Source organism: Xyrauchen texanus, chromosome 23 (genome assembly GCF_025860055.1).
Source record: "Xyrauchen texanus isolate HMW12.3.18 chromosome 23, RBS_HiC_50CHRs, whole genome shotgun sequence".
Classification (NCBI taxonomy): domain Eukaryota; kingdom Metazoa; phylum Chordata; class Actinopteri; order Cypriniformes; family Catostomidae; genus Xyrauchen; species Xyrauchen texanus.
In genome coordinates, this window is record NC_068298.1 from 18,144,417 (window position 1) to 18,168,787 (window position 24,371).

The window sequence follows — 24,371 nt, forward strand, 5'->3', positions numbered from 1 at the left end:
TACTACGTGCCGCTAACTGGGCTAGAATAGCTGTTATAATATCTATTTGCCAATACTTAATTGATACGACGAGATAATAATGTTTTTGCCTTTAGATGAAGCCAGGACTGTTTGTGATTTTATTTCGACCATTGATTTATTACTAGGCTACTTCCGGAAAATCCGCACAGGTAAGACGAGATTCTGTCTTTTCTTGCATAACAGCTTGCACTAAAACACACTTTGTGTGCTTTAACTTCAGCAGTGTACTACTTTTATTATTTCATGATCCCTAAATGCGTATAAATAGAGTTATGTAAAAGGACAGCAATGCGAAGATTACAGTGTTGTCGTATCACCGCGGAGAAAATGGAGGCTTTTCCCCCATGTGGCTGGGGTAAAGTATGTTTCTAAAATACAAGCAACCGTGTAGATTTACATAGAAACCCAAATGCTTTATTTCTATCGCTCCTTTACTAAAAATGTACATTCAAGGACATTCGGTTGTCCCGGTTACCAGCAGCTTCTGTCAGCGGATGGATGGATGAATGATTTATGGCTTCTTTCTTGTGTCACATCAACCTGGAACGTGTTAAGGTAATTTTATACCACGTAGACACATTTCAGAAGGTTAGAAAAGTTATGTATATAATTATAGTTTGGATAATGTGTGGAAGTCAAGTAGAAAATGATTTCTATATTTTAAAGAATGTTCTTAAAGGGATTGTTAAACCAAAAATGAAAATTCTCTCATAATTTACTCCCACTCATGCCATCCCAGATGTATATGACATACTTTCTTCTGCTGAACACAAACAGAGATTTTTGAAAGAATATTTCAGCTCTGTAGGTCTTCAGAATGCAAGTGAATTACCAAAATGGTAATGCTCCAAAAGCACATTAAGGCAGCATTTAAATAATCCATAGGACACCAGTGGTTGAATCCATGTTGTGGCAGCGGGGGCGTGGTCAAGCGCCCGTCCGGGAGAGAAAAGCGGTAAGGGCGCTCACACCTGAGCTAAATTATTTCTACCACCTGTCTCTAATTGCAGTAGCTTGAGGAGAGCGGCATAAAAAGCAGCAGCAACAGAGCCCAAGGGAGAGCCCGACACAAAGGCCAAGAAGCTATTGTTGTATATTAGTGTGTGAATTAGTGCGGGAGAATTAAAAACAACCTTACCTGAACCCTGTTGCTGTTTCCGTCCCTTCCTCACTGGAAAATTGTTACACTGGTGCCGAAACCCGGGAATTTGCAGGAACAGTGGTCCAAAGCTATGGAACAGAGTCGCCCCATAGAGTCCTCCCAGCTGGTGGAAGTCCTCCAGTCCCTCGCTACGCTCCATCAGGCCCACCAACAGTCTCTGCTTGAGCTCCGACAGGGCCAGGATCGTCGGTTCTTTGAGATCATGCGGGCTCAAGCAGAGGACCGGCTTGCCATCCGGAGCCTCCTCAGCCAGGAGGCTGCTCCAGACGCAGCCGCGACCCCGAACACCCGCGCCACACTGCCCCCACCCGCGCTACAGAAGATGGGGCCGGCAGATGATCCAGAGGCGTTCCTGGACCTCTTTGAACGCACGGCGGAAATTTGGGGTTGGCCACGCGACCAGTGGGCAGCCCGCCTCGTCCCTCTCTTGTCCGGGGAAGCACAACTCGCGGCACAACAACTTCCGGCAACAAGCCTCCTGGCTTATACCGACTTGAGGAGAGCCATCCTGCAACGGGTTGGTCGGACCCCGGAAGAAAGTCGCCAGCTCTTCTGGGCCATGAAACTGGATAAATCCGACCGCCCGTTTGCGTTTGCCCAGCGGCTCCGTGATGCCTGTTGGAGGTGGCCGCTTGCGGGGGACCGCGACGTCGAGGAGCTCGTCGATCAAGTGGTACTGGAGCAGTTTGTCCAGCGCTTGCCCCGGAAAACGGCGGAGTGGGTCCAGTGCCACCGCCCGGCGTCGCTGGAGGAAGCCGTACGACTCGCAGAGGACCACATGGAGGCGATTCCAAGGGCGGATGAGCCCTCTCTCTCTCCCCTTCCCTTGTGTCTTCCCCTGTTTTTCTCCCCTCCCCTCTGCCCTCTCGCTCTGCTCTCTCCCCAGGGTCCGTTCCTGCCCCCCGCAGGCGCGGAGGATTCACGAGACCAACTTCCCGGCCGTGGGAGAACCCGCCTACCCCTTCCCCGTCCTTCAGCCGCTCTCCTCCTCAGGTGGGGGCGCCCGCCAGCATGGGTGCGGCCGTGGCGCCTGGGCCGGTCTGCTGGAGGTGCGGAGACTCCCGCAGGCTGCCCCCGATCGGGCTGGAGCGTACCGTATTCCGGTAAGGATCCAGGGGGGTACATACCAAGCATTGTTGGATACCGGCTGTAACCAGACCACCATCCACCAACGCTTGGTTCAACCCAGGGCTTTGGGAGCTAAACTGGTGAGGGTGAGGTGTGTGCATGGGGATGTTCACAAGTATCCCATGGTGACTTTGGCGATTAAATTCAGGGGAAAAAAACCATAGTGTGGAGGCAGCGGTTAGTTCCCGCCTCACCCATCCGCTAATCTTGGGTACTGATTGGCCGAATTTCAAAGATATTTTAGAGGGTATTTTTGCGGATGGGTCCTGCATAAAGAGGTGTGCGGTGTGCGATGCTTTGGCAGGGGAGGCGGAGCCGGGGCCGTCCTCGGCTGCTCGGAATGACGAGGGAAGGGGCGAGGTGGCCGCCCCTCCTCTCAGGGAATTCCCTGAGGAGGACTTCCCTCTAGAGCAGTCGCGGGACAAAACCCTTAAACATGCTCTTGGCCAAGTGAGAGTAATTGATGGTCAACAGCTCCGGCCGGGCGTCGCCATTGCATACCCATATTTTTCGCTTATTAAAGATCGGTTGTACAGAGTGACGCAGGACGCTCAAACAAAGGAGGAAGTGACACAATTATTGATTCCACGGAGCCGCCGGGAAATGGTTTTCCAGGCGGCTCACTATAATCCTATGGCCGGTCACCTCGGGGAAAGAAAGACACCTCTCCGTCTAATAGCCCATTTCTATTGGCCGGGCATTGGTGGTGACGTCCGCAGGTGGTGTGCGGCGTGCCGTGAATGTCAGTTGGTAAACCCACCGGCCACCCCAAAAGCGCCTTTGCGCCCCCTTCCATTGATCGAGGTCCCCTTCGAAAGAATTGGAATGGACCTCGTCGGGCCATTAGAACGGACAGCACGCGGACATCGCTTTGTGTTAGTCCTAGTGGATTACGCAACGCGATATCCGGAAGCAGTGCCCTTGAGCAACATCTCCGCACGTAGTGTTGCAGGGGCACTCTTCAAAATAATCTCCTGGGTGGGGATTCCGAAAGAAATCCTCACCGATCAGGGCACAACGTATGTCACGTACACTTCGCGAGCTTTACGAACTATTGGGCATTAAGTCGATTCGCACTAGCGTTTACCATCCGCAGACTGATGGCCTAGTGGAGCGATTTAATAAAACACTAAAAAATATGATTCGTAAGTTAGCGTACACGAAGACGCTAGGAATTGGGATAGGTGGCTCGACCCCCTGTTATTCGCAGTACGGGAGGTCCCACAAGCCTCCACGGGGTTCTCACCGTTCGAGCTGCTGTACGGGCGACGCCCACGCGGGGTCCTCGACGTCATCCGCGAAGCTTGGGAGGAGGGACCTTCTAATAGTAAAAATGAAATTCAATACGTTCTTGATCTTAGAGCAAAACTCCACGCACTGGGGAAATTAACACAGGAGAATTTGCTCCAGGCTCAAGAACGCCAACGCCGGCTGTATGACAGGGGTGCTCAGCTACGGAATTCGCACCGGAGATAAAGTGCTTGTATTACTCCCAACATCGAAGCTCGAAATTACTCGCCAAGTGGCAAGGACCCTTTGAGGTCACCACGACCAGTAGGGGATCTCGATTATGAGGTTAAACGTACCGATAGAGGGGCGCGTCAAATATATCACCTCAACCTCCTGAAATTGTGGAGAGAAGAGGCGGCCTCTGTGACGTTGGCAACGGTAGTTCGGAGAGGGCGGAACTCAGACCGGAGGTAAACAAAGCCCGCAATCTCAACACCCGGTTCCTTGTGGAGACCACCTCTCACTGCGCCAACTTCGCAGAGGTTTCCGAATTACAAAAGGAGTTTGCAGACATGTTTTCTCCTCTACCGGGCCGCACAAACATCATACATCACCATATCGAGACCGAGCCGGGCGTGGTGGTACGTTGCCGCCTCTATCGCTTGCCGAACATAAAAAGAAAGTAGTTCGAGAAGAATTGGACGCGATGCTTGAGATGGGAGTAATAGAAGAATCCCACAGTGATTGGTCCAGCCCGGTCGTCCTTGTTCCCAAGAGCGATGGGTCTGTACGTTTCTGTGTGGATTATAGGAAAGTCAACGCGGTGTCTAAATTTGATGCGTACCCAATGCCCCGTGTTGATGAACTGCTCGATCGGTTAGGTACGGCTCGATTTTATTTGACCTTGGATCTAACGAAGGGTTATTGGCAGAACCCCTTGACACCAATTTCCTGTGAAAAAACGGCCTTCACCACGCCGTTCGGATTACACCAATTCGTGACGCTTCCTTTCGGTTTGTTCGGGGCACCAGCCACGTTTCAGCGCCTCATGGATAGGATCCTCAGACCGCACACTGCTTACGCTGCTGCCTATCTAGACGATATCATCATTTATAGCAATGATTGGCAGCGGCACATGCAACATCTGAGGGCCGTCCTGAGATCGCTGCGGCGGGCGGGGCTCACGGCAAACCCGAAAAAGTGCTTGTGATTGGGCGTGTGGAGGTACGGTATCTGGGGTTCCACTTGGGTCATGGCCAGGTGCGTCCCCAAATTGACAAGACCGCGGCGATTGCGACTTGCCCTAGACCCAAGACCAAAAAGGGGGTGAGGTAGTTCCTGGGGCTGGCTGGCTATTACAGAAGATTTGTGCCTAATTATTCAGATGTCACCAGCCCGCTGACAGACCTCACTAAAAAGGGGGCTCCAGATCCGGTCCAATGGTCGGAGCAGTGCCAACAGGCGTTTACACAGATTAAAGCTGCACTTTGTGGGGGGCCGCTTTTGCATGCACCTGACTTCTCTCTCCCTTTTGTTTTGCAGGCCGGACGCTTCAGACAGAGGGCTGGGGGCCGTACTCTCGCAGGTGGTGGAGGGAGAGGCGCCGGTGCTGTACATTAGCCGGAAGCTCTCCTTGAGGGAGACTAAGTACAGCACCGTAGAGAAGGAGTGTCTGGCCATCAAGTGGGCGGTCCTCACCCTCCGATACTACCTGCTGGGGCGGGCCTTCACCCTCTGCTCGGATCACGCCCCACTGCAGTGGCTCCACCGCATGAAAGATACTAGCGCCCGGATCACCCGTTGGTATCTGGCCCTCCAGCCTTTTAAGTTCAAGGTGGTCCACAGACCGGGGTGCAGATGGCTGCCGCTGACTTCCTCTCCAGAAATGGGGGAGTGGTAGGCAGGCCGGATGACGCCCCGGCCTGAGTCGGGCGGTGGGGGTATGTGGCAGCGGGGGCGTGGTCAAGCGCCCGTCCGGGAGAGAAAAGCGGTAAGGGCGCTCACACCTGAGCTAAATTATTTCTAACACCTGTCTCTAATTGCAGTAGCTTGAGGAGAGCGGCATAAAAAGCAGCAGCAACAGAGCCCAAGGGAGAGCCCGACACAAAGGCCAAGAAGCTATTGTCGTATATTAGTGTGTGAATTAGTGTGGGAGAATTAAAAACAACCTTACCTGAACCCTGTTGCTGTTTCCGTCCCTTCCTCAATGGAAACTTGTTACACATGTCTTCAGAAGCGCTTTGATATGTATGGGTGAGAAATAGATCATACACATCTGGGATGGTATGTGGGCGAGTTACATTTTCGGTGAACTATCCCTTTAATATCATGAGTTGATTCTAAAAAAAGATAAAATAGTAAATGTACCTCTTTCCTGAGAAGCCATACACTGTAAAAAAAAAAAAAAAAAAAAAAACTGAATAATTTTGTAACAAATACAGTACAAATTTTGTAAAAATGTAAACAGAATAACCTGTACATTTTACAGGCACTGTAGAAAAAATAATCTGTTAAATTTGTGGTGGTGAAGTAGTGGGCTAAAGCACATAACTGTTAATCCGAAGGTCGCTGGTTCGATCCCCACGGCCACCACCATTGTGTCCTTGAGAAAGGCACTTAACTCCAGATTGCTCCAAGGGGATTTTCCCCGTAATAAGTGATCTGTAAGTTGCTTTGGATAAAAGCATCTGCCAAATACATAAATGTAAATGTAAAATAAGTCATAAACTTGATATTAACCTTCTGAAACTGTAAAAGTCTGCTTTTTACTTTATAAGGTATTGTTAATCACCGTTAAAAATGACAGAAGAGCACATAATGACATGAAGTTCACCAATAGTGGCTCGTCCAGGAGCAATGACCAATAAACATGTAAGGACAGTGCTCAGTGTCACACACAAATACTAAACACCATCAGGGCAACACATGTGAAATTAAAATAATGCAATAAACATTAATTAACTCATAAAATATAAAACTGAAAACACACCAATGTATGTAACTGATATTCATAATGAGAAAAACATAACTATTTCCATAAAATATAATGAAATATGATGGGTCATGCAGGGAATTGTGGGAATGCCTGATTGTTGTTTTTTTTTTTTACTGTAATTTTAACAAAAAATTACATTAACTTTCTTGTTAAACAATGTAATTTTACCATAAATTATACAGGAAAATCATACTTTTTCTTACATTTTTTTTTTTACATCTAATACATTTTATTGTAAAAACTACTGTATTATGTTAAAATATATTACAGTTTTTACTGTATATTTTACAGTTAATACTTGTTAATCGATTAACTTTTTTTTTTTAATTTACAGACTTTTTTTTAACAGTGTAGTCCCGTTTTAGAACCCACAACTGAACTGGGTATAAAAACATAATGGAGAAATAGCCACATAAGCAGGCTTGGCGTTAAAAACATGTGGATGTGATGCGTGTTTTTCTTGTGTCACAATCTGTTCTTTGTTTGGTTATTGTTTTGCGTTTATGGCAAACACCAAATCCACAAATCATTCCAAGGTATTGGTAATGGTATTGTGTTTGACAAAATTATTATATTTTAAATGTACTTTGTTGCATGCTATGTTGGAGTTTGAAAACAATTGTTTCTATATTAACATTATATTAAAATTGTCGATTAGAGATTCGTTTATCAGCCTTTTTCTCATTGACTTGAAGAGCAGTGAAGAAACACTCATGTTGAACACCAGTATATGAGCATTCTTTACTGACAAAGTCATGCTTTTGGGGCTGTGGATTGCCTATGTATTAATTCTGGAAGGGTGTGGCTGAGGTAATGATTCATGGCCCCTGGTTGATTTGGGTAGGTGAGAGGATTACAAACTGGGTGTCCTCATTTTTTTTTTTTATTTACCATTTGTTCTGTAAGAAATGGACAGGAAAAGTGTTGATTTATGACATTAACAGCCTGATAATATTGTCCAGTTGCCTGAAACATCTGTAAATATATAGACTATGAAACTGTCCACATTCAGAGACTGTGTAATACACAATCAGGTAAGTCAGATTTTGTGTACTCAGGGAGGTGTGTGAATATAAATGGATTTGTTGGGGACAAACTTGGGGTTTTATAGTGCAACCTTGAGAAGTTCAGAAACATACTCTTTGTCATTACATGAGATGAGGGTTGACAGATAGCTCCCCTTTTGTGTGTGTGGTACTCCCTTGAGCCTGTGGGGTTTGTCAATCTATCTTAACCACTGTCTCAGTTGACTAGTGTGGAAATGATTAGTAAATCTGTGCCACAAGGTCTAGGGTTTATCATGCATGCTCATAAAAGAATATTCTGGTTTAAAGACAGTTTAGCAGAGATGGACCACTGTTTTTAAAATGAAGAAGAGAAATTGGAATGCCCAACGGATGTAGAAAAGAAAGTCCTGCCTTACAGGTAAAAGAGCCAATCACCTTTTCGATACAGACATCACCTGTCAGTCATCTCGAAAATGCACAATAGCTGAACCAGCCTTTAATATAGCATTTTTTAGCATGTTCTGAGCTAAATGTGATTATGACACCATTGTGGTCAGATTTTACTTGACTTGAAATATGTTATTTGTTCATGATCTTGAAAAATGGTTTGGAGATTTAGTCTTTCCCCATTCAAGTAGATAGGAGTTTTAATGCTGCTTGTTTTCATAGAAATAGCTACCAGGGAGCATTCTAGAGATGCCAGTCAAGTGGATTAACTTGCATTGAAAGGGACTTTGATTATTTACAGTATTCTGGGATCAAGATACGTTAAGCTCAATCGACAGCATTGTGGCATAATATTGATTACCACAAAAATTTATTTTGACATGTCCCTCCATTTCTACAGTGAAGCACTTACAATTGATGTGAATGGGGCCAGTCTGTAAATGGTAAAGTACTCACTGTATAGCCAAAATACATAAATAATATGTGTGTTAACACGATTTCTGTGTGATAGAATCACTTATTAACCTTTTCTGTGTTAAGTTATATTACATTTTAAAATGTAAAAAAAAAAAAAAATCCATGACTGCGTAACGCTGTAAACCCTGTAATCATACAAAATCATAAGCTTCAGATTTCTGACTTTGACCCTCCAAATATTGGCCCCATTCACTTCAATTGTAAGTGCCTCTCTGTAAACTTTTCTCAAAAAAAAAAAAAAAAAAGGAGGGGTGAAGCATAAAAACATTTTGGTACTCCGCATTATGCCACAAATGCTGATTGAGTCTAACTTGTTTTGAACCTTTAATACTCCTTTAATCTCTATTGACAGCATTTGTAACGTGTTGTTTACCACAAAAAATAAAAGCCCATGGGGCAATCATTGTAAATTTCCCCTTCAGACTTCCATTTAAAGCATTTGCTGTTGTTATAAAGCTTTTGTTTTTTATTTAATGCAGAGCATTTCTTGAATTATGCATATATTTTTCTACTGTGCATACTGTTAATCAGAGAACAGTCTCCCAGAAAATGTATTTATTCAGCTTTAAAATGCAGTTAAAAGTGCAGAGCAAATCTATGATGTGATACTTTATGCAAATTAATGTGGTTAGGTTTATAAGTTGCAGGTTTTGAATCACTGGTTTTGGGTGAATGATTGAGCTCATAGGAATATGTCTGTACAGTTATCAGAAGAATATTGAAGTAGAGCAGATAAAAATAATGTCCTGCTTGACCTCGGACAGCACGCACACACATACACACAGAGCTTGCTGTGTAATTGGTCGGAGGTTGCGGTTGGGTCTTAGGATGCTTTGCCTTCTCTTGTACCACATCAGCAGTCTACACTCCCCTTCTTCCTCCATCACAAACACACACACACACACTTTCTATCAACCCCTCCTCCTGGTTTGACACAGCCGGACTCTGTACGTTTCTCTCCACTCTGCTCTCCTTAAACTGGATGTCCTTGCATACGCACACTCGCTCCACACAAATAAACTCTGTCCCTAGTTGAGATGACGGGGTTTGGTTTCAGTAAGGCTGCAGGCTGCCAGCACAGCTGTTGGGCTTGAGTTTCTTGTTTAAATGCAGTGGCTGCTGGAAGTCTGACTGTGCTGCCATTAGAGGTAGGTTGGAATAATGATTGAGAATTACTATCTCACATATGTGGCAGACAATGTCTGTTTTTTTAGTTTTTTCTCATCCATTGAAGTGCCGGGACTATAAAGTTCCATGTTGATTATGTTTCCAACAAATTTGCCGTTGAACATCTGATTCAGAACAATGTTCTTTATTTTTTCATCACCTTGAGTCATTAATTGGTTGTGCAGTGGTTCATTGAATGGGAACGTTTTAGTGTAGTAATATCATCGTAGAATTATGGCATTCTAGGTGAGATATCTTTTCTTTTTGTGGCATTAATAAGAGTGTGTGTATCCGACTGTGTGGAATTTAGGGTTATGCTGCACAAAGTTCCATTGTAGATGGAATTAGCAGAGATTATGTTCCTCACAGGGGTAAGTTCCCCACTGCTGAATGGGCATGAAGGATTATAGTTTCGGCTATAGGCTATAATTTCTGTACTATTCATTTTGAGTTCTCACTCTTTCTTAGTGTAGCTCCTTTGTTTCTCCCATTAGGTGAGTTTTGAATGTTGATCGCCTGCCATTTCATGGAGCTTAACCTGTTTAATGACATGAACCTTGATTGTTAGTCAAACTCAGACTCCTGTTGAGGAGAAAACTCATGTAAAGGATACAGCTGCAGCCCTCTCCCCATATTGTTGCTGTTAAGTGGATCCATGTCATTTCCTGTCCAACTGGCATGAGCCAAAATAGAATGCCTGACGTGAGCTTTCGTTTTTCTTTGTTCTCTTTTCGAACAGAAACCTCAGACCCAGATGAAGCAGCTCGCTGTTCGTTCTCGCTCTGGATTAAAATTTTTTGATTGTTTCAATCTTCACATCTCATGAGCCTTACATAGCTTTTGGAGGCTGAGAAAGAGGCATAAGCGCTCCTCTCCAGCCCTGCAGACATCCCGCTTTACACAGTGTGAGGCCATGACAGAGCCCAATGCGTCTCCACCGGAGTGTGGCGTAACATGGGCACGGGTGTGCAAGGAATGTGGACAGTGCCATGAAGGTCAGGTCAGTCACTTATATGACTACCAGGATGAGGTTGATGATGAGCTGGTGTGCCACATCTGCCTGCAGCCACTGTTGCAGCCCATGGACACGCCGTGCGGCCACACATACTGCTACCAGTGCCTCAGCAATTTCCTGCATGATCAGAACTTCTGCCCAGTAGACCGCAAGCGACTTCAGCTGCAGCTGTGCCGATCCTCCAGCCTGCTGGTGCGCAACCTACTGGACAAACTTTTCGTGCTGTGCCCTTTCCGCAGCGAGTGCCAGCAGAATATGCAGCGCTGTGAATTGCAGCCCCATTTGCACCACAGGTTAGTGCATGCCATATCACAAAGTGTTTTGAAGTAGAACTCTAAACAACTATTTACATATCACCGGGGCATGGAGTTGATAGATTGTAGACAAAGAAAAGGAGTCATGCCTTTGCAGAAATCAGCATGTAGAAATAAAATGTCTTCTGATATGTAGAGCCAGTTGATAACTGTATATCAGATCAGTGTGCAAGACATAAACCTGAGTCTAGTCCTTGAATATAGCAAGAGAAATGTGTACATAGTCTGCATGTTATCTCTGCTGCATAATCAAAACAATTTGCACTTGTGTCCATAGATTTCAGAGCACTCCAAATAAAAAAAGGACACATTGTATTATTGTAGCCATTAAGAGAGGTGCTCAAAAATTTATGGAATCCCACTAATGCAGGTTTCATGTGAGCAGAGAGATTTGAAGGAGGTGAGCTAGATAAAGAATAGACGTGAATGGACTGTATGATGAGTAGAGGGTTTGACTCCTAAAAGAACTGGGTGACTCTCTTTTACAGTACATAAGAGTTAATTAGGGATCACATGAATGATCACCTTTGAATGTGTGCAGTAGAAGTGCGATAATTATTTTGCTATTTGGTTACAGGATTTAGGCAGTATTCAGTAAGGCTGTCACGATTACTCGATTGAAAAAATTCCTTGGTTACATTTCCCGCAGAAACGCAGGTTAGACCTGATTCGGCTCAAAGCTCACCTGTTCCATCTCATTCCCTGCAATGCAGTTGAAGAGTCTCCTCATCTGCGGAACTCCTCTTCTTTCTGTACTGACAATTCCCAATCCTGAGCTTGTTCATGTACATTTAATAGCTAAATGCTATGTAGCTCCAAATCTTAGCATGGAAACAATTAAACATTGATTTGTGTTTTTGTTTTTTTTGCTGCTGTTTTCTGTTGACTCTTGAATATGACGGCATTAGTCTGTGTATTTAGGATATTTTAGTTTCTACTGCTGCAGTCTGGTAATTAATGTCTTGTAGGTTAATTAACAGCAAACTACTAAGATTAATGAAGCTGCAGTTCTCTCACCATGCTCCAATTCCAGCTCTCTCTTCCTTCTGCTCTTGATCTCTCTCCTTCCTGCTCAAACTCTTTATCTCTTACCTAGATGTCCTGCTTTCAAACGGCTCAGGGAGGAGGCAGAGAGAAAGAAAAGACCATACCGGAATGAGTTAAAGGGAAGCAAATCAGATGGAGACTTGACAGATACCAAATCCACCCCATCAATCACACGCACAGCTCAAACCAGCGAAACTGGCCTGGTCAACCCTGCCTTTGAAGAGGGTGAAGATGGTATTGTATCACTTTCTGTTTTTCCTGTTCCCCTAAGCTATAGCACATTCAAATCTAATAAGAGTGACCTGATTCATATATTTTGACCATTGATCAAAAAGTGTTGTTGTGTTAAAGTCATTCATAAAATACTCTCATTATTTACTCACCCTTATGTCATCCCAGAATTGTACGACTTTCTTTCATCTGCTGAATTCAAATGAAGATTTTTAGAAGAATTTCTTTTGGTCCATACAATGCAAGCGAATGGGTGTCCGAATTTTGAAGCTCCAAAAATCACACATACCAAACAGCTGCAACAGTAAAACCACCTGCCTATTATTGTGTAGGTCCCCCTCATGCCACCAAAACAGTGCCAACCCCATCTCCGAATAGCTATTCTTCTCACCACAATTGCACTGAGCGGTTATCTGAATTACTGTAGACTTTGTCAGTTCGAACCAGACTGGCCATTCTCTGTTGACCTCTCTCATCAACAAGGCATTTCCATCTGCAGAACTGCCACTCACTGGATGTTTTCTGTTTTTGGCACCATTCTGTGTAAATTCTAGAGACTGTTGTGCGTGAAAATCGCAGGAGATCAGCTGTTACAGAAATATTCAAACCAGCCCGTCTGGCACCAACAATCATGCCATGGTCCAAACCAGATTTTTTTCCCCATTCTGCCAAAAACAAAAAACATCCAGTGATGTTTTGGCAGCACGAGAGGGACCTACACAATATTAGGCAGATGGTTTTAATGTTGTGGCTGACTGGTGTAAATCAGCATTAAAGTAATCCATAAGACTCTAGTAGTTAAATCAATGTCTTCTGAGGCGATATGATAGGTGTGAGTAAGAAACAGGTCAGTATTTAAGTAATATTTTACTTTGAATTCTCGCTCCTTGCTCCGTTAATATTCACTTTTACTTTCACATTCTACATGCTCCCCCCTACTGGCAGGGAGAAGAATTTCTAGCAAAAAAGGACTTAATTATAGATCTATTTCTCACACACACTTATATCACCTATGAAGATATGGATTAAAACACTTGTAGTAGTATGGAATCATTTTATGATTTTATGCTTTTTGGAGTATCAATATTTTGGCACCCAAAATCATACACCTCTGGGATGGCACTATCCCTTTTAGGGGGTTGCCTCACAGATGCATCTGGTGAATGATAAAGAACCTTCAAATTCAAAACCGTTGTTTTTTATGAAGGTATGCAAGTCCAGCAAAGACTCCTTAGTCTTCTAAAAATTCTGCCTCATTACTGAGCGCCACTCACTTAATTTTCCATTAAATTACATTAAGTTGACCCAAATTATTACCATGTGAAGTGCATGATTTACTTTAGGCTAGAAGATACATTGGTGTTGGCAGTTAAAAACCTTTTTATGAATCTGCCACCTCCATTCACCACACCGATGCAATCTGTGTGTGATTCCTGTATGTTGTGTTGTAGCGCTTCTCACCCAGTGTGCGACCGGCTTTGGGCTGTGTAATATCTGTGTAATAACTGGGTCCAGAGTAAATTAGCAGACTTTTCTTTGATTCTGGGGGAACATTTGAGGAATGTATTTAAATATGGAAGTTGTGAGAAAACATTGCACGTGAGCATAGTAATAACACTTTTATCTATGTACTGTACAATATACATTGTTTAAAAAGGATTAGCTTCACAATAGAATAAAGCATGTCCTTGGTGTTTTTTTTTTGTTTTTTTTTAGTTATGGTTTTAACATGTTGATTTTTGGTAGCTCGCAAAGAAAGGTGAGAAGACTAGCACAGACAGCTGTGTTTACTTTTGGGTAAACCAAAACAGAGGGAATCTTTTTTGTGGCCTTTTTCTTCTGGAAAGGTGGATTAGGAGTGCCAATATGTTATTAATATTCATGCGAATATGGTATTTGAACCAACCATCATCAACATGTCACTTTCTGAGAACATTTATGCTCATAGAGATTCACTCTGTCACATCTGCTTAAAGCAGTAAACCTCCTCAGGAGGACCCTGGACCTGCGGTATGGATTATTAATCATTGCAAAGTTACCTAGCAACTGTCTCATTATCTCAAGTGAATATGACATCATACATTATGTGCTTCCTAAGATAAATGATTAGTTCCAAGGCAACCATAAATCAGCTACTGCTATATTTTATAATTCTTGACAATTAAAATCTCAGCATGTGTGAGGTATAAATAGAGTTTGTGGTGGTTTCCCAGACACCCCTCTGAGGTCCAGTCTCATTGCAGAGGCAACTGTGGTGGAGCTGTTTCGGGAGGAGCCAGAGAAGGAATTGGGGTTGTGTATAGTGGGGGGGAAGGACACACCTTTGGGAAACATCGTCATACAGGAGATTGTGCGTGATTCACTGGCTGGTCGGGATGGCAAGCTGGGCCCGGGAGATCACATTCTAGAGGTGAAACATACTTCAGATCAGCATGCAATTTTTGTCTATTTTGATAATTGTTCTGGATTGAACGTGTTAAACATATTAGAATCTTGCCAATCCAAACCTTATGTTGTGAATGTACACTACACATACCAGCGTCATTATGTTTACATTCTAGTCAGGTCCTTGAATAAAGGTTACCATCCCGTGCTCTTTTTATTAAATGTTGGGAAATTTCCACTAACTGGCACATGATTAACCTTGTACTGTAAATATGTGACTATTTGCTAATTAACTACCTTCAGCAGACATCCTGTCAAACCACTTATCACAAGCTCTAATTAATCATATTTAGCTGATTCACAGCTTACTTGTTTAGTTTCAGTATGGATCTAAGATGTAAAATGGGTCATCCTGTGATTCTAATGTTGAATTTTAGCTTGAATAGGTTTCTGTTAATGTGGGAATTCAGCTTTCATGGCATGCAGATCTCTTATTTTTGAGGATTAGACATTAGATATTTAGTTACACAGTGACACTTCTCAATTACAAGGTCAACACTGTATAAAAGCAGCATAATGTATTCAAAATTGTGTTTGATCATGTATACTACAGAGTTATTTTGGCTCTTTCTATCTCCTCTATTTCAGGCTATAATAAAAAGGCTACTATTTGTTCAAATATTTATTAAATGGATAAAGCATGTCCATAATATTAAGTTTAAAATAAATTTACACTATGGGTGTATTTGTGATTTAATGTTATCACTTGGCCTTAGCTCTTAGTCAACATAATGGACATTTAACTGTAATAGTATACTAGTAGATATTGGTGACATGATTAAAATGACCAAACACACAATGCTTTGCTTACTTTTGTTATCAAATAGAGTCACTGTCTTTATGACTTCAGTTTAGTCAAATTTACATAATTGTTTCCACAATCCAATGCTCTTAAGATTCCTGCCCCTGGCCGCCCTGGAATGCAATGCTTTCATAAAGCAAACCAGCACAACTGGCTTCACATTCAAATTCCACCATGGGTTTGAATGAATACCTCTAGCTCATCTTGTCTTCTTTGAGATCATATATGGGAATATGTGAATAAGGCCAACCAGCAGCCCTATGAACGTCTGTATCCCAAGCAGAGCTCTTTTCATGGGAGATGTTGCCTGAAAAGAGATCTGTGGATGGCTTAGATGTCTTATTACTTGAAATGGGATCTCACTTACCCCCCCTGTTTCAATACTGCATTGATTATCACAAAGGGCTATTCCAAGCCTTCTGTCGCTGCTAGAAAGAATGAGCTACCTGCCAAGTACTGGATTGAATCTAAATTAAACATTGACGTAAAAGGTTCTCAGTCACATTTGAAGATAGCTGTGGTATTACTGTAATTTTAGCCCCTATATAGCAATAATAGTAATGGTATAACCTTAACTCTTCAACTAAGATCCTGCTATCAAGATCTTTGTATATGTTAGGTGTATTTAAACTAACAGTGAGGTCTTCTCTATTTGCAGGTGAATGATGTTAGTTTGGCATCCATCCCCCACAGTCGTGCCATCGCTGTGCTTCAGGTGTCATGTTCCCATCTCAGGCTAACCGTTATGCAGGAAAAGGGCTTTAAGCCCAAACCGGAACACCTTGCGCAACCCTCAGCCTCTCCCCCACTACAGCCGTCCAATTCCAACCAAAACCATGGCACTGTCATTCAGGTCACCTTGGTGAAGCATGATCGCTCTGAGCCACTGGGCATCAAACTTATCCGAAAGTCTGAGGAGCCAGGAGTCTTCATCCTGGACCTGCTGCCTAGAGGCCTGGCTGCCAAAGATGGCAAACTGCGGAACAATGACAAAGTGCTGGCCATCAATGGTCTGAACTTGAGACATGGCACCCCAGAGAGTGCAGCTCAGATCATTCAGGTAGGAAGAGAGTGGCGAGCAGCCTCAAGTTTGATTTCGGTTGGACTCTAGAATGTTATAAAATAAATGTCATATCTCTTTAGACCAACTGAAATCATACCAGTCCAATTTTTGCTAAAATAGAATAATAGTCCTAGATTAATCTGCTGTAGCTCTGCTTCATCCAGCATGTATACTTGTTAATCTGATTGCAATTAGCCTCGGCATGGTGAACATACTCAGAAATACAAAGGTGATTCATAACGTGTATTAAACTCTTATTCAGCCTACATCCTTCAAATATTTGTTTATGCATTGTGTCATGTATACTTAAATAGACTGATGAAGACTATGATTTTGCTTGACTATGTGAAAACCTGCTGTAGCTCGATAAGTGTGCACGTAAACGTAGTGAAAGAAGAACTGCACAACCTTGAAATCAACCATTAATAAGAAATCGGTCAATTTTAATCTCAAACATTAGCTGATTATTGAATTTGCAGTGACAGGTTTTACTGTAAATTTAAGTGATTTGTTTTCTGTTATGTATATGGCAGGGAAGTGAAATGCGGGTGAACTTCGTAGTAATGAGGCTTCCTGATCTCTCCGAGGAAGGGGGCGAGGGACAAAGCAGAGGGGCCAGGAAGGCCCCTGAACCACAGTACTTCAAGCGACACTCCACATACATGAAAGTAAAGAAATGTGCTTCACAAGCTGAATATTTTATGGCGACAAGTTTAAATGAAAGAATAGTCATAACTGTGTCTTAGTGGTTAGGGCAAATGCTCTGACAAGCTGAGCTATAGGGCATATACACTCACCCAGCACTTTATTAGGAACAACTGTGCACCTACTTATTAATGTGATTATCTAATCAGCCAGTTGTGTGGCAGCAGTGCAGTGCATAACATGAAGCAGATATGGTTCAGGAGCTTCAGCTAATGTTCACATCATTCATCTGAATGGGGAAAAAATGTGGTCTCAGTGATTTCAACCGTGGCATGATTGTTGGTGTCAGATGGGCTGGTTTGAGTATTTGTGTAACTGCTGATCTCCTGTGATTTTCATGCACAACAGTCTCTAGAACTTACTCAGAATGGTGCCAAAAACAAAAAACAACCAGTGAGTGACAGTTCTGCGGATGGAAATGCCTTGTTGATGAGAGAGGTCAACGGAGTATGGCCAGACTGGTTCGAGCGCACAGAAAGTATACGGTAACTCAGATAATCCCTGTATTCTGTACAATTGTAGTGAGCAGAATAGCATCTCAGAATGCACAACATGTCAAACCTTGAGGCAAATGGGTTACAACAGAAGAAGACCATGTTGGGCACTTTATTAGGACCATAGTGTTCCTAATAAAGTGCTTGGTTATATTACACACTTATTTGTGTATGTCAAGAAGAAAACCAAAAGTTTTCTGTAGTTACAGTTAAACTAATTTCTATAGCTTGTTTGCATGTTTCCTATACTGTGCTTCTGCAGCGAAAGCCTGTGTACTTGAGCGCGATAACTTTTCACCCAGAGACCAGTCACACCCTGCTTTTGTAACACTTCTTCACCAGCTGAAGACAGAGGCAGCACATGCAGGCTGGGTAGTGGGAGATGAAAGTAAATGCCCCCCTCTCTCGTCTCTGATCAAAAGGTTCTGGGTGCTGCTCTCTGAGCTTCTGCAGACACTGTGATTGTTTGTAGCCGGGGATCAAAGCTGGTGACCGTTAGCTTTCACCTGTGGAGATGAAGCCTTAATTCATGCTGGGACGAAGGGCCATCCTGCTGGGTAGGAAGAGCCCTCCCCCTCTGGAGGTCTGGAGACTCCAGCAAGACTCCAGATAGTTGAAGGAGTGGACTTTTGCACAATCTATGAGTTACGATGGTAGCGTGTCAGAGCTGTGCACGTTAACGCATCTCTCGGTTTCACAGCAGGATATGGGATGTTTGTTTTTACAAATGTTATCACCGCAGGAGACTTGAGCTTTCACTTTTCACACATCCCCCAAAATATTTGAACAGGAAATATCTGAACTTTTAGAGGAATTAGTTTGCTAGTAATCAGTAAAGTATTGAAAATTGTTGGTATTGGACATGATCAGGCCCACATGGAATCTGTGTGTGAATTGTAAAGCCCATCTTTCACCAAGTTCTACACATCTCCCACCCTTGTGTGTTTATTAGAGCAATAAGCCATGAGAGGTTGTGTGTTACCACGGGTAAGAGCAATTCTTGGGCACAATGCAAAGCAGAATATTCTAAATTGTTGACAATGCCAAAGTGAAAGAGTAAACTTATGAGTCCATTTTAAAATAAATATTTTGCTTAATTTTATAATTCTTCCAGCTAAGAGTTTAGTACTATCAGCTCTGCATTAACATATTTTACGATGTTTAAATCCATTCCACAGATTGTTCTGAAAAGTGCGAAAAGTCAGATTCCATCTATGTTAACAGGTGTGTGTGTGTGCGTGTGTGTGCGCGTATGCATGCGTGTGTGTGTGTGTGTGCGTGTATGCATTCAGGACCCTCCAGGTGGGTTCTCCAGTAAGGAGAAGATGGTGATTCTGAAGAAAGAACCTCGACACTCACTGGGTATCGCCATTGCTGGCGGGAGAGACTGCCGCAGCCATTTGCCCGTCTACATCACTAGTGTACAGCCGGTGGGCTGTCTGCACAGAGACGGCACCATCAAAACAGGTCTGAGATTTGTCTTTTTACTTATGTGCATAGTCACTCTTGACTTTATTCACTGCAGTCATCAATTTCAGTCATTTCTCTCAATCAGCTCCCTATGTCGTGAATCAGTATATTGTGAACACAAATTCAGACACTGGCAAGGGTGTTCATCCACTGAGCATTGGGGCACTTATGACTTCATTACCAGCACACAAGCTTGTGCATTAAAACACAGCTGGAATTAATCAACAACATTGCAGTATAAAACACACTGTCGTGCATATTTGTTGTAGATATTCAAGCATACAGCATTTTTATGAAAGATAAATGACAAAGAAATATGAAAGTGTATTTTTCAGCTTCTACAGTTTAAAATATTTTTTACCTTTTTTATGGTCACTATGGATGGAAATCGTTACAAACAACATCTCTTTTAAAGAGAAAATAAGGCTTTGACTTCATAGTTTTACACTTGTCTTCAAACGACTTGAAATACTTCAATGACCTGTCAACATTTCCTGTAAGGACTTTTTACAGTGCATTCTTGGAATTGTCATGGAGCGAACCTTTAAGTGCACTGGTACAATTTTGCGATTGAGACAGCCTTACAAATGGGTGACTTCCTTATCAGTGCCCTGACTACTAAACTGAAGAGCTGATTGAGATGCAACATATGTCTCAAATGTTTGTTCAACACTGTGCTGTCATGGCTGCTGTTGCCCAGGTGATGTACTGCTGAGCATAAATGGTATTGACCTGACCCAGCTGACCTATAATGAGGCAGTGACTGTGCTAAAGGCACAAGCTGCTCAGAACACCGTAACACTAAGAGTCATCCAAACCTTTGCTGACAAGGAGGAACAGAATGGAGAATCTAGCAGTAGAGAAAACATGGACACACCGGAGGGCCCAAAAGAGGATGATGCTAACTGGGTTCCTCTCTGGACACATTGGCTGGGCCTACCCAGGTTGGTTTGCAGTAATGGGCAAAGGACAAGCTGAATTTGTTCCCTTTTATATACAGTATGTTTTTGTAGATTATTAAAGGCACACTCACCCAATTACACAAGTTTAAACATAAATAAATGGGTAGTACATTTTATAAAAAAGAAAAGGGAAAAAAAAAGCATGATACATGACTGAATTTGGTTTCTGAAAACGTTTTTGTGTGACGTTGCATCAATGCCGTTAGATGCCCAAGATGATCACATCTCAGCATTTGCAAAATAAACAAAACATTACTTTGCAAAACCTTTGACCATATTGTAAATATAGTTGATTGTTTAAAAGGCAATTCTTTCAAATGACAATATATGCAAATTCATAATTTAACAAGCTCTTTTTAATCACAAGCTATATGCACTGGTGTCGAGATATTATGCTGATGAAGACCAACAGTGAGAGCTGGGGATTCAGTATCGTTGGGGGTTATGAGGAGAGTCGTGGCCAGCAGCCCTTCTTCATTAAGACCATAGTGCCTGGAACCCCAGCCCACTTTGATGGACACCTCAAGTGAGTCTCATGTCACCTTAAAAAGTCACATTGCTATTGATTAATCTCTAAGAGCCATGTTTCTCAATCTTGTTTGTCTGAGGATCCCCCACAGCCCGATTAGTAAGGCTCAAGTGCCCCTTCATCGACAACAAACCTGAAATGTTCCATTTGAAAAGTATTAAACTGGATTTCTTTGGCACATATAGTGCAACTGGAAAGTATTCATAGCGCTCCACTTTTTCCACATTTTGTTGTTACAGCCTTATTCCAAAATGGATTAAATTCATTATTTTCCTCAAAATACTACAAACAATACCCCATAATGGCATCGTGAAAGAAGTTTGTTTGAAATATTTGCAAAATTATATAATAAAATAAAAAATAAAAAAAGTATTCACAGCCTTTGCTCCAATACTTTGTTGAAGCACCTTTGGCACCAATTACAGCCTCAAGTATTTTTTTGTATGATGCTACAAGCTTGGCACACCTATTTTTGGGCAGTTTCTCCTATTCTTCTTTGCAGGACCTCTCAAGCTCCATCAGGTTGGAATGGGGAGCACAGTCATTATCAGATCTCTTCAGAGATGTTAAATCGGGTTCAAGTCTGGGCCACTCAAGGACATTCACAGAGTTGTCCCGTAGCCAGTCCTTTGTTATCTTGGCTGTGTGCTTATGGTCGTTGTCCTGTTGGAAGATGAACCTTCGCCCCAGTCTGAGGTCCAGAGCATTCTGGAGCAGGTTTTCATCAAGGATGTCTCTGTACATTGCTGCATCCATCTTTCCCTCGATCCTGACTAGTCTCCCAGTTCCTGCTGCTGAAAAACTTCCCTACAGCATGATGCTGCCACCACCATGCTTCACTGTAGGGATGTATTGGCCAGGTGATGAGTGGTGCCTGGATTTCTCCAGACATGACGCTTGCCATTCAGGCCAAAGGTTTCATCAGACCAGAGAATTTAGTTTCTCATGGTCTGAGAGTCCTTCAGGTGCCTTTTGGAAAACTCCAGGCTGGCTGTCATGTGCCTTTTACTGAGGAGTGGCTTCCTTCTGGTCACTCTACGATACAGGCCTGATTGGTGGAGTGCTGTAGAGATGGTTGTTCTTCTGGAAGGTTCTTCTCTCTCCACAGAGAAACAGTGGAGCTGTGTCAGAGTGACCATCGGGTTCTTGGTCACCACACTGACTAAAGCCCTTCACCCTCGATCTCTCAGTTTGGCCGAGCGGCCTGCTCTAGGAAGAGTCCCGGTGGTTCCAAACTTCTATTTACAGATGATGGAGGCCACTGCTCATTGGGACCTTCAATGCTGCAGACATTTTTTTTGTACCCTTCCCCAGATCTGTGCCTCAATACGATCCTGTCTCTGAGGTCTACAGACAATTCCTTGGACTTCATGGCTTGGTTTGTGCTCTGATATGCACTGTTAACTGTGGGACCTTATATAGACAGGTTTGTGCCTTTCCAAATCATGTCCAATCAACTAAATTTAGCACAGGTGGACTCCAATCAAGTGGTAGAAACATCTCAAGGATGATCAGTGGAAACAGGATGCACCTGAGCTCAATTTTGAGTGTCATGCAAGGCTGTGAATACTTATGTACATGTGATTTTTGTTTTTTATTTTTAATACATTTGCAAAGATTTCAAACAAACTTCTGTCACGTTGTCATTATGGGGTATTGTTTGTAGAATTTTTAGGAAAATAATGAACTTAATCAATTTTGGAATAAGGCTGTAACATAACAAAATGTGGAAAAAGTGAAGCGCTGTGAATACTTTCCGGATGCACTGCAAGTCGACTATTGCATTTTATTTGTCATCATTGAAACATGAAATAAAGTTATAATGTAAGATGTATTCTTTTGTAACGGAGTGCAGTGAGTAAGCTCCAGGATTTTCACAGTCTGCCTCTATAAAATGATTTGAGACTCTCTTATGCTGTCCTGCAGGTGCGGAGATGAGATTGTGGCTGTGAATGGAGTCACTACAGTTGGCATGAATAACTCCTCTTTGATCCCAATGTTAAAGTTGCAGAAGAACAAAGTCACGTTGACTGTGGTGTCCTGGCCTGGCAGCCTGGTTTAAAGATCTGGCCTGAACTTGTAGCCCTATTACTTGTTCTATCACAAGATACATTTTGAGTTGATATACAAGTCCATGATAGAGGAAATAATTGGATATTAAGTGTTGTTTTGTCCTCCCTTTAGAACGGGTCGCAGGTAAGAACAGGGCAAAACAGGGAATATGACAAACAATTATTGACCCACTGTTAAAAACGTACTGTTTAATCCACTGTAGACATTTTAGTGTTTTGCCGGTGTAATGCTCTTTTGTTGAGCTGTATTAATGATGTTTGAACCACATTTAAGGACACTGGACATAATTGATTTAACAAGAGAAAGAGTAAGTTCTTGCTTGAGAAGTTTTAAATTGGGATATTTTAACTTTTAAATATGCCTCCTGCCTGAGTCTATTTTAGTATGAAAATTAGTTAAGACATTATTTCCATATATAACTTGAAGGTTTATGATTGACTTTAAAGGGTTAGTTAACCCAAAAATGAAAATTCTCTCATCGTTTATTGACCCTCATACAATCCCAGATGTGTATTACTTTCATTCTTCAGAACACAAATTAAGACTTTTTAGAAGAATATTTCAGCTCTGTTGGTACCCACAATGCAAGTGAATGGTGACCAGAACTCAGAAGCTTCAAAAAGGACATAAAGGCAGCATTAAAGTAATCCAGTGGTTAAATCTATATCTTCTGAAGTGATATTATAGGTGTGAGAAACAGACTAATATTGAAGTCCTTTTTTTTACTATACAGGTGAAACTCGAAAAATTAGAATATCGTGCAAAAGTTCAATAATTTCAGTAATTCAACTTAAAAGGTGAAACTAATATATTATATAGACTTATTACAAGCAAAGTAAGATATTTCAAGCCTTTATTTGATATAATTTTGATGATTATGGCTTACAGCTTATGAAAACCCCAAATTCAGAATCTCAGAAAATTAGAATATTGTGAAAAGGTTCAGTATTGTAGGCTCAAAGTGTCACACTTTAATCAGCTAAACACCTGCAAAGGGTTCCTGAGCCTTTAAATGGTCTCTCAGTCTGGTTCAGTTGAATTCACAATCATGGGGAAGACTGCTGACCTGACAGTTGTGCAGAAAACCATCATTGACACCCTCCACAAGGAGGGAAAGCCTCAAAAGGTAATTGCAAAGAAGTTGGATGTTCTCAAAGTGCTGTATCAAAGCACATTAATAGAAAGTTAAGTGGAAGGGAAAAGTGTGGAAGAAAAAGGTGCAAAAGCAGCAGGGATGACCGTAGCCTGGAGAGGATTGTCAGGAAAAGGCCATTCAAATGTGTGGGGAGCTTCACAAGGAGTGGACTGAGGCTGGAGTTACTGCATCAAGAGCCACCACACACAGACGGGTCCTGGACATGGGCTTCAAATGTCAAACGTCTTACCTGGGCTAAAGAAAAAAGAACTGGTCTGTTGCTCAGTGGTCCAAAGTCCTCTTTTCTGATGAGAGCAAATTTTGCATCTCATTTGGAAACCAAGATCCCAGAGTCTGGAGGAAGAATGGAGAGGCACACAATCCAAGATGCTTGAAGTCCAGTGTGAAGTTTCCACAGTCTGTGTTGGTTTGGGGAGCCATGTCATCGGCTG

The 24,371-nt window shown here is 42.6% G+C and overlaps 1 protein-coding gene across 3 annotated transcripts; it reads left to right on the top strand.

Annotated features, from left to right (window-relative positions):
* Positions 1 to 23,540, top strand: LOC127663104 (ligand of Numb protein X 2-like). Of its 3 annotated transcripts, none has more exons than XM_052154550.1 (10): positions 1 to 170; positions 10,374 to 10,942; positions 12,060 to 12,244; positions 14,455 to 14,651; positions 16,147 to 16,548; positions 17,085 to 17,219; positions 19,043 to 19,217; positions 19,921 to 20,164; positions 20,550 to 20,708; positions 22,638 to 23,540. In XM_052154550.1, exons 2-10 carry the CDS (start codon positions 10,548 to 10,550, stop codon positions 22,771 to 22,773), a joined length of 2,028 nt encoding a protein of 675 aa, XP_052010510.1. In that variant the 5' UTR covers positions 1 to 170; positions 10,374 to 10,547; the 3' UTR covers positions 22,774 to 23,540. The 3 variants fall into 3 exon arrangements, with proteins under 3 accessions (XP_052010510.1, XP_052010512.1, XP_052010511.1); XM_052154552.1 differs by having other exon boundaries at positions 14,485 to 14,651; XM_052154551.1 differs by lacking the exon at positions 1 to 170 and adding an exon at positions 9,488 to 9,615.
* The last annotated feature ends 831 nt before the right edge of the window (positions 23,541 to 24,371 follow it).

What these genes read in the sequence shown, in the direction of transcription:
- LOC127663104 (XM_052154550.1), top strand. Translation starts at nt 10,548, where the DNA reads ATGACAGAGCCCAATGCGTCTCCACCGGAGTGTGGCGTAACATGGGCA. An exon ending in GTGCAGCTCAGATCATTCAG is followed by an intron (nt 16,549 to 17,084) that starts GTAGGAAGAGAG and finishes TGTATATGGCAG; the next exon opens with GGAAGTGAAATGCGGGTGAA. An exon ending in CATTGGCTGGGCCTACCCAG is followed by an intron (nt 20,165 to 20,549) that starts GTTGGTTTGCAG and finishes TTTAATCACAAG; the next exon opens with CTATATGCACTGGTGTCGAG.